The sequence below is a fragment of the Piliocolobus tephrosceles genome, chromosome 11 (assembly GCF_002776525.5).
Source record: "Piliocolobus tephrosceles isolate RC106 chromosome 11, ASM277652v3, whole genome shotgun sequence".
NCBI classification, from domain to species: Eukaryota; Metazoa; Chordata; class Mammalia; order Primates; family Cercopithecidae; genus Piliocolobus; species Piliocolobus tephrosceles.
In genome coordinates, this window is record NC_045444.1 from 9,376,708 (window position 1) to 9,390,123 (window position 13,416).

General features: G+C 49.1%; 1 protein-coding gene across 2 annotated transcripts in view; it reads right to left on the bottom strand.

The window, feature by feature from the left end:
- Nucleotides 1-1,638, bottom strand: part of LOC111551563 (cytochrome P450 27C1) — a 29,695-nt gene extending 28,057 nt beyond the window's left edge. The window contains exon 1 of one of the 2 annotated variants that reach the window (XM_023225567.2): nt 1,357-1,440. Coding sequence is in view for 1 of the 2 variants with exons in the window: in XM_031936407.1 (XP_031792267.1) it covers nt 1,357-1,638 (282 nt within the window). In the remaining variant the exon portion in view is untranslated. Of the gene's footprint in view, nt 1-1,356 lie in introns of both variants that reach the window. The other variant, XM_031936407.1, reaches the window with a different exon arrangement.
- Nucleotides 1,639-13,416: the final 11,778 nt, after the last annotated feature.

Here is a 13,416-nt window from a genome sequence, read left to right on the forward strand (position 1 = left end):
AATGAGGTTTGGGGCTTCTCCGTCACGTTCATTGACTGAATGGCTGATGGAACGAATGAATGACTGAAACCCAGGTAGGTAGTTAGAAGAGGCTTCGATGGAGAAGGGTCTTGAAGGACCGGAACTCTAGACAGAAGGACAGGGCTGGGTGGGAGGAGAAGGGGGCGTTCTCGGAAGACGCCAAAAGCCCCCATCCCAGAAATAACAGCGCGTGCTGGGCCGGGCACCCGGGGAGGCGGGTGATGGGCAAAGGTATCGGAGGGCACGGCTGCGACTCGGGTGCCCTGCCCCTGCCACGAAGGGCGCAACCGAGGTGGGCGTGGGAAGGACGGCACTCAGGCTCCAGGTGGGAAGCGTGCGGAATTCGCCGGCCCGAACGCCCTGGCGGGTGGCTGGGACCCCTGGGTTCCTCCCGCGTCCCTGCCTCCAGTCCCCGCGCGAACTCCGGGTGTCGACCCCAACTCCGGCTTAGAGTCTATGGAACCCCGAGCCTCCGTCCCCTCTCCCCCCGCCATTACAAAATACAAAAAGGACTGGAAATGAGTACAACACGGTCTCGGCTACCGAAGGACACCGAGCTCCGCAGAGCCTAGCGCTCCCCTCTGGCCGGCCCCGGGCCGCAGCCCCCTCCGCCCTAGCTCCGTGGGTCCCGCACGCGCTCCACTCCCCGGCCCCGGCGGCGTCCACCAGGCGCCCGCTGCCCCTCCCCAAGTCTCCTGCTCCGGGTCCTCAGCCCTGGTGCCCTCCCCGCAGTCCCATTCCTGGTTTCCCTTCGCGGCGCCCCCTCCCCAGGTTCCCTAACCAGGCAACCCCGGCCTGGGTCCCTCCCCGGGACCCGTCCCTGGAGACACCGCCCGCCGCCTCTCCGGCTACCGCTCGCCGAAAGCCCAGCCCTGACTCCCCTCCCCGCAACCTCCTGCCTAAGGATCCCTGCTGGGGCTCCTCCAGGGGACCCCTCCCGGCCGCCACCTCCCGAGACACCCATTCCCCCTGCCTCTTCCCAGCCGTTCTTTCTGGCCCCGTTCCTCAGCTCCCTCTGCCTGCTGCCCCTCTCCGGGGTCCCCTTGTGGGAGACCCCTCCCCAACGCCCCCGCCCCGCTCCTCGTTCCAGCCTCCTCCACCCCGGATCTCCTTCCCGGCGTCCTCTCCTCAGCGCCCCTTCCTGCGAACCTTAACCGGACAACCCCAGTCCGGTTCCCCCCACCCACCGCGGCGCCCCGTGCCCGGGGAGCCCTGCCCGCCGCCCCTCCCTGGGACTCCCCCACCCCGCTCCCCTCCCTGGCGCCCTCCCGCCCGCGCCGTCAGCCCTCAGGGCAGCAGCCCCGGCTGGCTCCCTCCCGGCGCGGCGCGCGCTACCTGGATCTCGTGGATGCGGCTGAAGCCGTCCCTGTAAAAGAACTCCGCCAGGTTGGCGAGGGTCCGCGGCCCCGGCATGGCGGCGAGGCTCCGGGGACCCTCGGCCCGGCCCCCGGCCGGCGGCGCCCCCGGCCGCCCCGCGCCTTTGTCCTCGGCCCGCGCCCCCGCCGGGAGCCGTGCGCCTGCGGGTTGGGGCCGCCGCGGGGCCCCGCCACCCAGGAGCCCACCCCGCTCGGGCGCCGGCCGCAGCCCGGCTCTTAGGATCCGCGCCAGCAGGGCCATGGCGCTCGTCTGCATCGGCTTGTTTGAACAACTTTGTTTCGGGGGCTGCCCTTTGGGTTGCTGTTTCCTCCGTCTTAACTTGTCGGAGCAATGCTCCTCCGTATCCTGCTGCCTGGGCATCAGTTTACACAGACCCTTATTAAAGGCTCCCTCCCCTGGGGCTGGGGAAAAGGCTGTGATTAGACTGCAAGAGAATGAGGCTAGTATTATTTCTTCACATCATATTAATTCACACTTAAGCGTTGCTTGAAACCACCAAGTTTGAAGGTCAACCCCACTTCCAACCATGGCCAAAAAAAGAAAAGTCTACTGGGATTTTTAAAATTATTACCGTCCTTCGAAATGACTACTGAAGGTATATTAAATCAATCTTTGGTCTTTTTGGCATTTTAGAAGCAGTTCTTCATGGTTTCAACTTAAATTATTGTAACTCAGCGTTCAAAGGGGGGAACAAACGTGAGACGATTTTGCACGTAGTTCCTACTGTCGTAACATGACCACATTATTATCTTGCCACAAGCTTTCATAAAGACAATCACGGTCGTTTACGATGGCTTTCCCTGGGCTCATCGCTTTTATTCCGCACACCATGGGAAGCAGTGAGGACTAGGTGGGGGTGAGCGAGTTTGAGCATGGGGCGTTTGTCTGGTCCCTCACAAGGACGGGTCTTGTTGCACAAGGCTTGGAAAAGAGAAGCCACCTCCATGCGGAGGCGAGGAGAGGAGTCCGTCAACCTAGATTCAGAGCTTAGTGCCTCGCTGCACAGAGGTGGCCTGCACAGGGAGGGACTGAGCATGGGAAAGGCCAGAGGTGTGCCATGTGATTTCAAGGAAGGGAACTTTTTCCTAGTCAGTAAACTGCTCACTGAGTTACATTATTTCATACAGTTTGTACTCATGCATCTAAACGTAAAACATAAGATTTTTTTAAAGTTTACAAAGTATTGTTACGAAACTTTTTTTTTTTTTTTTTTTTTTGAGACGGAGTCTCACTCTGTCGCCCAGGCTGGAGTGCAATGGCACGATCTCGGCTCAGCAACCTCCGCCCCCAGTGTTCTAGTGATTCTCTTACCTTAGCCTCCGGAGTAGCTGAGATTGCAGGCGCCCGCGCCCGGCCAGCAATTTTTTTTTTTTTTTTTTTTTTTTTAAGAGCAGAGAGAGGCACCGGAGCGGTGGCTCACGCCTGTAATCCCAGACTTTGAGAAGCCGAGGTGGGCGGATCACCTGAGGTCCAGAGTTCGAGACCAGCCTGGCCAACATGGTGAAACCCCGTCTCTACTAAAAATATAAAAAATTAGCCAGGCATGGGGGCGCGCTCCTGTAATCCCAGCTATTCACGAGGCTGAGGCAGGAGAATCGTTTGAACCCAGGAAGCGGAGGTTGCAGTGAGCTGATCTTGCCATTGCACTCCAGCCTGGGTGACAGCAAGACTCCGTCTCAACAACGACAACACCACCACCAAAAAAATAAAAATAAAAAGGACAGAGAGGGGTCTGGCAGTGTCGCCCAGGCTGGAGTGCAGTGGCTATACGCAGGCACTATCACTGGGCACTACACCTTCCAACTCCTGGGGTCAAGCCATCTCCAACCTCAGCCTTGCCACCATGCTCAGATAAAAATATTTTATTTTTTTTTTAGACACTGGGTCTCACTATGTTGCCCAGGCTGCCCTTGAACTCCTGGGCTCACGCAATCCTCCCCCTGAGTAAATGGCATTACAGGCGCAGGCCACCGCACTCAGCTAAATATTTTATTTTTAATTACTAGTTTATACCTTTACAACTCTGTAAAATCTACATTGCATTTGAATAATTGAAGTATCATGTAAGTGAAGCAAAGAAGGCTATAGTTACTCAACTTACAGAATTTGATTAATAACACTAGGTGCCGTGGCTCATGCCTGTAATCCCAACAATTTTGGAAGCCACAGCAGGAGGATTGCTCCAGTCCAGGAGTTCAAGACCAGCCTGGGCAACATAGCAAGACCTAGATACTACAAAAAAATAAAAATATTAGCTGGGTGTGGTGGTGTGTGCCTATAATCCCAGCTACTCGGGAGGCTGAGGCAGGAGGATTGCTTGAGCTCAGAAAGTCAAGACTTCAGTGAGCCATTATCATGCCACTGCACTCCAGCCTGGGCAACAGAGCAAGATCCTGTCTCCAAAAAAAAGAAAAGAATTTGATTAATAAGTACTCAGCAATTCTTATTTATTTATTTATTTATTTATTTATTTATTTATTTATTTATTTATTCTGAGAGGGAGCCTGGCTCTGTCGCTCAGGCGGGAGTGCAGCGGAGCAATCTTGGCTCACTGCAAGCTCCGCCTCCTGGGTTCACGCCATTCTTTTACCTCAGCCTCCCGAGTAGCTGGGACTACAGGCGCCCCCCACCACACCCGGCTAATTTTTTGTGTTTTTAGTAGAGACGGGGTTTCACCGTGTTAGCCAGGATAGCCTCAATCTCCTGACCTCGTGATCTGCCTACCTCAGCCTCCCAAAGTGTTGGGATTATAGGCGTGAGCCACCATGCCCAGCCCTTGCAACTCTTATTTATAAGGCATGATAGCTGCAAAGTACTCAGAGTAAGACCTTGAACCTGCCTTTAGGAGGCCATAACCTATTTGAAGAATAAAACAGGTACACAAATACAAGCCAGATTACTCTAAGTGTTACAAAACTGGTACTGAATATGATTGGAATTTGTGACAAGAAGCGATCCCATCTACTTATAAGGTAGGATGGAGCAGTGCGAAAGAAAGGCCTCCTGAAGGAAGTAGCACTCAGGCAGGGATTGAGGAAAGGACCCGTTTAGAAGGCAGAAGTGGGTGGCAGCGCGGCTAACCAGCAGAAGATGAAGAATGGCACTATCGCCTTTCTCTAGCAGAGTCTTTTACAGTTTTGCAGAGGGCTACTGGTCCTTAAGAAACCACTAAAGGGGCCAGGCGCAGTGGCTCAAGCCTATAATCCCAGCACTTTGGGAGGCCGAGTCGGGCGGATCACGAGGTCAGGAGATCGAGACCATCCTGGCTAACAGAGTGAAACCCCGTCTCTACTAAAAAATACAAAAAAACTAGCCGGGCGAGGTGGCGGGCGCCTGTAGTCCCAGCTACTCCGGAGGCTGAGGCAGGAGAATGGCCTGAACCCGGGAGGCAGAGCTTGAAGTAAGCCGAGATCGGGCTACTGCACTCCAGCCTGGGCAACAGAGCCAGACTCCGTCTCAAAAAAAAACATTAAAGGACCACTTATGTAGAAGTCAATTCAGTCCATTCTGGACCTGAAACTATTCAATACAGATAAACAATGATATTAGGTTGTTAAACAATCATATATTAAGCTGTTCAATATAGATAAATATAGATTTTAAAGGCAGCTGGCTCTCTATGAAGGCTGATTAAGGAAAAGACTGCAGTAAAGAAAGGAAGGAAGAAGAGAAGGAAGACTACAGAGAAAGACAGGGGGAAGAAAGATTTAAACACACATGGAGACAGGCTTCTCTGGAGCTCCCTGCAGCTCCCCCACTCCCCTGTGTCTTAGGATATCATCTCTGCTGATGTCTAGAGCTAGTTTCCATAATTAAATAAATAAACAAAGATATCAGTTCTTGAAATTTGCCTCAATCTCTAATGATATTAAGCCGAAAGCATTTTTTTTAAAATTATACTTTAAGTTCTGGGATACATGTGTAGAATGTGCAGATTTGTTATGTAGGTTTACACATGCCATGGTTGTTTGCTGGACCCATCAACCCATCATCTAGGTTTTAAGCCTCCGATGCATTAGGTATTTGTCCTAATGCTCTCACTCCGCTTGCTCCCCAACCCCCAACAGGCCCCGGTGTGTGATGTTCCCCTTCCTGTGTCCATGTGTTCTCATTGTTTAACTCCCACTTACGAGTGAGAACATGCAGTGTTTGGTTTTCTGTTCCTGTGTTAGTTTGCTGAGAATGATGGTTTCCAGCATCATCCATGTCCCTGCAAAGGACATGAACCCATTCTTTTTTACAGCTGCATAGTATTCCATGATGTGTAAGTGTCACATTTTCTTTATCCACCATGTCTATCATTGATGGGCATTTGGGTTTGTTCCAAGTCTTTGCTATTGTAAATAGTACTGCAATAAATATATGTGCGCATGTATCTTTATGGTAGAAGGGTTTATAATCCTTTAAGCCAAAGGCTATTTTAGAGTCTCAGTACATTGGTATAAGTGATCAGTCTGAAACTCTGCAATAGAGCAGTATACTGCTTTCTTATGACTGTTTTGTAGGTAATTATTATTACCAGAAATAGAATAAATCATCCTGATTGGAAGAATTTCTTTTACTCTAATATATATACATAATGTTACTTTGGTTTCTGAGTTTTCTATAAAAATATCGCCTTTATAATAAAAATAAACAATAATAAAAGTAATAATTTTAAAAAATAAAATAGTAAAAAATAAAAGTAAATGATTGTCATAGTTGTGAGGGATTCAGTGTGGGGGGAGTAAAGGATCGAATGTTATAAGAAATCTTAAATATAAGTCAAAAATAACTGAAAAACTACTTTTCCAAAATAGGAAAACACTGTCCATTTATTTACTCCTTCCCTTCCAGTGAGCAAGAAAAACAGAAGTGAGATTCCGACCAGAGGGCACCACTTGTCCCTGTCTGACCTTAAACCAGGAGATTTGAACAGATGTGTTCCTGCAAGAAAACCAGCTTGTTGGCAGTGACAGAGAAGCAATGAGCTTCTCCCAACGACAGCCAACAATAGCCAACGACAACAGCAAAACAGGAAAATGGGTTGCCCTCTAAAAAGTAAGTAAACTCTGTACACAATAAATGACCATCTGTGGAAGTAAAACCGAGAGACGTCTTAACACCTCCCAGAACTCCAATCCAGGTGACCACGGATAAATCTCTAGCGTGCGGAACAGAGATATCAGGGCTGTTAGGTAAGCAGAGTAATGCAGAGTGTATATTCCTGGAAGAGAACAGGGATAGTCAAACTGGATCTCAGAAAAGGGAGGTGCTGTACAAGACATTGTAGGAAGCAAGCCTCTGAATTCTGAAACCCAGACCTGCTGGTCACAGCGGGGCAGGGGATGATCTTCCAAGCTTCCCTGCCGTCTGCATGAAATTCTCTCACAGCCGGGCGCGGTGGCTCAAGCCTGTAATCCCAGCACTTTGGGAGGCCGAGACGGGCGGATCACGAGGTCGGGAGATCGAGACCATCCTGGCTAACACGGTGAAACCCCGTCTCTACTAAAAAATACAAAAAACTAGCCGGGCGAGGTGGCGGGCGCCTGTAGTCCCAGCTACTCGGGAGGCTGAGGCAGGAGAATGGTGTAAACCCGGGCGGCGGAGCTTGCAGTGAGCTGAGATCTGGCCACTGCACTCCAGCCTGGGTGACAGCGAGACTCCATCACAAAAAAAAAAAAAAAAAAAAAAAAAAAAAGAAATTCTCTCACCCACACCAGTTTCCTGTGCTCCAATTCCTTGCTGCTGACTGGTTTCCACTTAAGAATTAATGGGGTAAAAGGAAAAAGAATTAGTAGTATGATCTTGTTGCTTCCCCAGAGCCATCAATAAAAAGGCAGAACAGAAAGAAAATAAATCAAAGTTATGCCAGGAGACAGAACCGGGAGATCTCAAATCGTCTTCTCCGTGAGTCGGGTGTTGCTTCTGAAGCCATGATAATCCTGGTCACTTGAGGCAGAAAATAAACATTTCTTCCTACAAAGACTGTGGGCATTTTCCAGTGGGATCTGTCAGCCAGCAAAGACTTAGCAGCAGTTTTTTCACTGCCAAAAAGCTCTAACTTTCCACGATGAAAAACTATCGTTGTCATTGACCAGCTTTATGAAATATTGGTTTACATTTTAATCATCTGTTGAGCATCAGGCAGTATCCTGGACACCTGGGAATCCATTTGGTCCTCACAGCTACCCTATGACCTGGGCACATTATCCTCCTTCAGGGATGAAGAAACAAGTTAAAGAGACGTTCCGAAAGAGTTAAGTTAGGAGCAAAGTTAATACTTGAACCCAAATCTGCTTCCAGGGTTTTTATGCCTTTCACTACACCTGCTTTGCATGAAAGTGAGGAGAATTTGGAGTAGGCGCTGAGTAGAGGCGGTGCTGCACGGCACTCACTGTTTCTGAGATGCTGATGATGGGACGGATAACTGAGAATGAGACACTGGTGAATTCTGAAAGGAAGGTGTGCATCAGCAAAGGCCACAGGGGAAGAGTGGAGGTTTGCTCACTCATCTTTATTTGGAAAGCCTTCCTCCCACATTCCCTAGCAATGCTAGGCAGTCCCAGGGGTTTGGATGGGGCTGGCTGCCCGTGGCCCCTGACCCAGGGGTTGGGGGCATTGTTGGGAGCAGAGTCCTCCATGGTACTTCTGCTAGAGCAATCAGTGCAGACATGCTCTTGTTCTGGAAGCTTGGGACTGCAGGCAGCCATCTGTCCAGAGACCACCTGATCGAGAAACCTCTGACACCCTTATGGGAGACGCCTGCCATCCAGCTGTGCCTGGAGGAGCTCTACCACCCGCTCTGTAACTTTCAGTTTTGTGAATCAGCACATTCACTGTCTCTCTCTCTCCAAAGTGGCATTTAGCTTGATGGCTCAGGGCGTGGTCCTCAGTCTTGCAGATTCAGATTCAGTTCTGGGACAGCCTCACTGAATTGCCCTTTTCCAGCCTATTTCCCCCCTGTTGACATTGGCAGGGTGCCTGGCAAGCCCAGCCCAGGCTCTCGTCTGTGACAGGTCTGTCACCCTTTAACTCTTTCCCAGGCTTCCTTGTTTACATAACATGTTTCCAGCCAGAGGGGACAGCCGTAAACATCTTGAGGGCTGGGGTGGCGTCTGACTCATGGCTGGATTCCCCAAGCCAATGCAGAGCAGGAACCTAGTGACACTCAAACACGTTTAAGAGTAAATTGCTGTTTGAGTCACCAAAATAAAGAAATCCAGTCACCAGTACCAAGAGAAATAAACCACAAAACACTTTGCCGAATGGAAACTTGTTCTGCAATGGTAAAGCATGACTTTAACTTTAGCCAAATTACTTCCCACGGGTTAAACTGATTCATGATCTCACTGTCCACTGAAAAAAAACTCTTCTTAGTCTGTCTGAGCCATTGTAATATAGACTAGGTGACTTGTACACAGCAGACATCTATTTATCCCAGGTCTGGAGGCTGGGCATCTGAGATCAGTACCAGTGTGGTTGCGTTCTGGTGAGTGCTCCCTTCCAGGCTGCAGACAGCTGTCTTCTCACTGTGTTCTCACATGGTGGGAGGGCAAGTGAGCTTTCTGAGCCTTTTTAATAAGGGCACCAATCCTACTCATGAGGGCACCACCCTCATGACCTAATCACCTCCTAAAGGACCCATCTCTTCATACCATCATCTTGGGAGTTAGGATTTTAACCGATTAAATTTAGGGGACACAAACATTCAGACCACAGCAGCTGTGGTGCAGACTTTTCCAAGGCCTAGTGCCTCCTTCTGTCATCGTGCAGGTGCAGCCCAGAGCGGCAGGAGCTGTGCCCTGGCCCCTGTCCTGAGGAGCTCCCGCTGGCCAGCCCCGCCTACTCCAGGTGAGCCCTGATGCTTCACACAAGGTGCACCGCACAGGACACAGGCACTTCATGGAGCAACGGACTTTTGTAAAAAAAAAAAAAAAAAAAAAAAAAAAAAAAATGAATTCTGTTGTAACAAATAGTGCACAGAGGCTTTTGTAGATTAAATAATTTGTAGTTTTCTTATAATTATGGCTTCTAAATTATGTAAAATCATTCATTCAAGGCTTGATTTTAATTCTGTCTTGAGAGTGTCAACTCTTTAACTTGAGATGCTGTAGGATGGGGTTTCATCTTGGGATTCTTTTCTTTGATATGTCATTTAAATTCTGATACTTATATTCCCTATTTGAAAATACATGATCAATGACAACACCAATACTTGATTTGTGTGCAATACTTATAATTTACAACATGCATTATTTTAACATACATTCTTTTCATGCGACCCTCTCAACAACCCTTTGACAAGACAAGTCAGAGACTAATTACTAGAGATTATTCAAGTGACTTGCTCCAAGTCATACAGTAGGCAGGCAGCCAAGATGAAGAGTTTTCCCAACTCCTAGTCCCACGCTCTTTCCTCTCCCCTTACATGTTCTGATAGAAATCAAACTTAGGTTTGAAAATATCTTATTGATGTATTTCAACACCCCAGAATTTGTTGAGACTGGAATCAATTTGCTGTGATCTCTGATTGTTGAGTTCTTTGTATGTGGAGGATACCAAGGTAAATTGACTAGAATGCGAGCTTGCCTACCCAGACACCAGTTCCCATGTCCTTTGTCTAGTGGTATAATTTCAAGTTCACTCTTTTTGGTGTACAGTTTTATGAGTTGTGAAAAATATATTCAGTTGTGTATCCATCACTACAGTCAAGATATAGAACAGTTCCATTACCTCAAAAAATTTTTTCAGGCCAGGTGAGGTGGCTCACGCCTGTAATGCCAGCACTTTAGGAGACCAAGCTGGGCAGATCACGAGGTCAAGAGATCGAGACCATCCTGGCTAACATGGTGAAACCATGTCTCTACTAAAAATACAAAAAATTAGCCAGGCGTGGTGGTGGGTGCCTGTGGTCCCAGCTACTTGGGAGGCTGAGGCAGGAGAATGGCGTGAACCCGGGAGACAGAGGTTGCAGTGAGCTAAGATGGCATCACTGCACTGCAACCTGGGTGACAGAGCGAGACTCCATCTGAAAAAAAAAAAATTCATACTTTTTTGTCGTCAACCCCAGCTAGGCCCCTATAGTTTTGCCTTTCCCAAAGTATCTTATGCACGGAATCATCAGGAGACAACCTCCTGAATCAGGCTTCTGGCTCTTAGCATAATGCATTTGGGATTTAGCATGTTATTTCATTTATCAGGATCTTGTCCCTTTCATTGCTGAGTAGTATTTCATTATAGGAATGTACTCTCATTTGTGGATCATTCTGATCCATTCAGGACACTTGGATTGTTTCCAGTCTTGGCAACAATGGATAAAGTCCCTCTAAGCATTTATGTACAGGTTTTTGCATCACTAAAATACCTAGGAGTGAGAATGCTGGACTCATAGTACATTTTTTTTTTTTTTTTTTTTTTTTTTTTGAGAAGGAGTTGCCTAGGCGGGAGTGCAGTGGCCGGATCTCAACTCACTGCAAGCTCCGCCCCCTGGGTTTCATTCTCCTGCCTCAGCCTCCTGAGTAGGTGGGACTACAGGTGCCCACCACCTCGCCCGGGTAGTTTTTTGTATTTTTTAGTAGAGACGGGGTTTCACCGTGTTAGCCAGGATGGTCTCGATCTCCTGACCTCGTGATCCGCCCGTCTTGGCCTCCCAAAATGCTGGGATTACAGGCTTGAGCCACTGCGCCCGGCCCTCATAGTACATTTTTATTCCCTCAATGCTTTCCTGCCCCGTTTAGGACTGATTTCATCATGTTTTGATCTCATCTGAGTCAACTAACATGTCAGCATTCAGCCCACAAGAGGCTACACGGTAAGGCGAGAGAAGACTGATTTCAGAACAGGGCATGCACGTTCCGGCTTCCAAGCCCTGCTGTCCCGTTCCTCATTACTCAAGTAATGTCTGCTGTCTTCTCTGCCTATTTAATGACTCCCATTACCGGGACAGGTCAAGTTCCACTCCTTCAGGGAAGCTCCTCCTGGCCACCTCACAGCACAGAACATGCCCTCTCTTTCCAAATCACTTTGCATCTGTCTTCTGCCATGCCATCCCACCTTGTGACATCTTTGAGACTGGTGTCTGTGTTTTTCTGCATTAAACCTTGAGGGCTTTGTAGGTACAGGGTTGGGATCCCCATTGCATAGATGTGAAAATTGAGGCCAGAGAAGCTAAGTGACTAAGAGAAGGTAGCATTTGCTGATCAGCCACTACCATATGCCATCAGGCCTCCTGTTAACAGTCCATAGTCCCCTCTTCTTTAGATGAGAACACTGATTCTCAGAGAGGTGCAGTTATTTGCCCAAGTCACACAGCTGGGCACTGAAAGCTGATTTTATTTGGCTTCAAAGTTAGATCTGTCTGTGGCATATCTGGGCTTCAAACACCCTGTAGCATGAGGCTCCAGCGCACTCGGCTTTAGAACGGACAGGGGCCTGTCCTCCCACACGCTCCAGGCTGCACCACCTTTTTTTTAGGTTTTTAGGCTAACTCCTGACCTGAGCACCCCCCACCTTCCAGGGCAGAGAGTGTACCAGGCTGACTGATGTTCTAGGCAAAATTGTGGGGTGCCCAGGGATGACCATTGCGCTGGGTATGGGAGCCAGGGTTCTGCCATCCCTGACTGCTATGGTCTGAATATTTCCCTCCAAATTCATGCATTGGAAGCTTAATCCCCAGTGCAGCAGTATTGGGAGGTGGGGCTTAATGGGAGGTGTTTAGATCATGAGGCTTCAGCCTCATGAATGAATTAATGCTGCTATAAAAAAGGGGTTTGTAGGCCAGGTGCAGTGGCTCATGCCAGTAATTCCAGCACTTTGGCAGGCCAAAGCAGAAGGGTGGCTTGATGCCAGGAATTCTAGACCATCCTGGGCAACACAGTGAGACCTCATTAAAAAAAAGATTAGCCCAGCATGGCGGCACATACCTGTAGTCCCAGCTACTCAGGAGGCTGAGGCAGGAGATTGCTTCAGCCCAGGAGTTTGTGGCTGCAGTGAACCATGATTGCGTCATTGCACTTCAGCCTGGGCAACAGAGCAAGACCCCATCTCTAAAAGTAAAAATAAAGTTTGAAAAAGAATTTGTGGGAGTGGATTCACCTCGTCTGCCTTCCACCCTGTGAGGACGCAGAAAGAAGGCCCTCCTCTGAGGGTGGTGCCTTAATCTTGGACTTCCCAGCCTCCAGAACTGTGAGAAGATAAATTTCTGTTCCTTAAAAAAATGACTCGGTCTGGCCTGGGGCGATGGCTCACACGTGTAATCCCAGCAGTTTGGGAGGCTGAGGCAGGTGGATCACGAGGTCAAGAGATCAAGACTGTCCTGGCTATCATGGTGAAACCCTGTCTCTACTAAAAATACAAAAAAAAAAAAATTAGCCGGGTGAGGTGGCGGCGCCTGTAGTCTCAGCTACTCGGGAGGCTGAGGCAGGAGAATGGTGTGAACTCTGGAGGTGGAGCTTGCAGTGAGTGGAGATCGTGCCACTGCACTCCAGCCTGGGCAACACAACGAGACTCCGTCTCAAAAATAAAAATGACCCAGTCTTTGATGTCTTGTTATAGCAGCACAAACAGACTAAGCTAGTGCCCTTTCCCTTCCCACATGCCCAGGGACAGGCTTCCAGAGGAGCCCGGCAGCAAGCTGGGAGCCCCGGGGTTTGCAGTGTTGGGTGCTCCCAGGACAGCTGTGCCTGCAGGAAATTGGAGGAGGATGAAATATTCTGGCTTACTCTCTATTCAGTCACCTTCTGCGGCTCAGGCCTTTGATGTCTACCATTGCATTGTTTTTCTTTTACCTATAACCTTTGTAAGGATCCACAGTCCCCCACCTAGAAGTGAGAATCAAAATCAATATCTCTCCATAAAATCACCTTGACTCTACGGCAGCCTGACATCTTTGTTAGGCCAGTGGGAAAAGCTACATAGGTTTCCACCGTCCATGAAAGTCTTCTCAGCCTTAGGCTGGGCCCTGAAGACAGGGAGTTAGGTGCTGAAATGTGCATAGGTGAAGGTAAGCCACCAGCAGGGTGAGCCAGATCCGCTAAC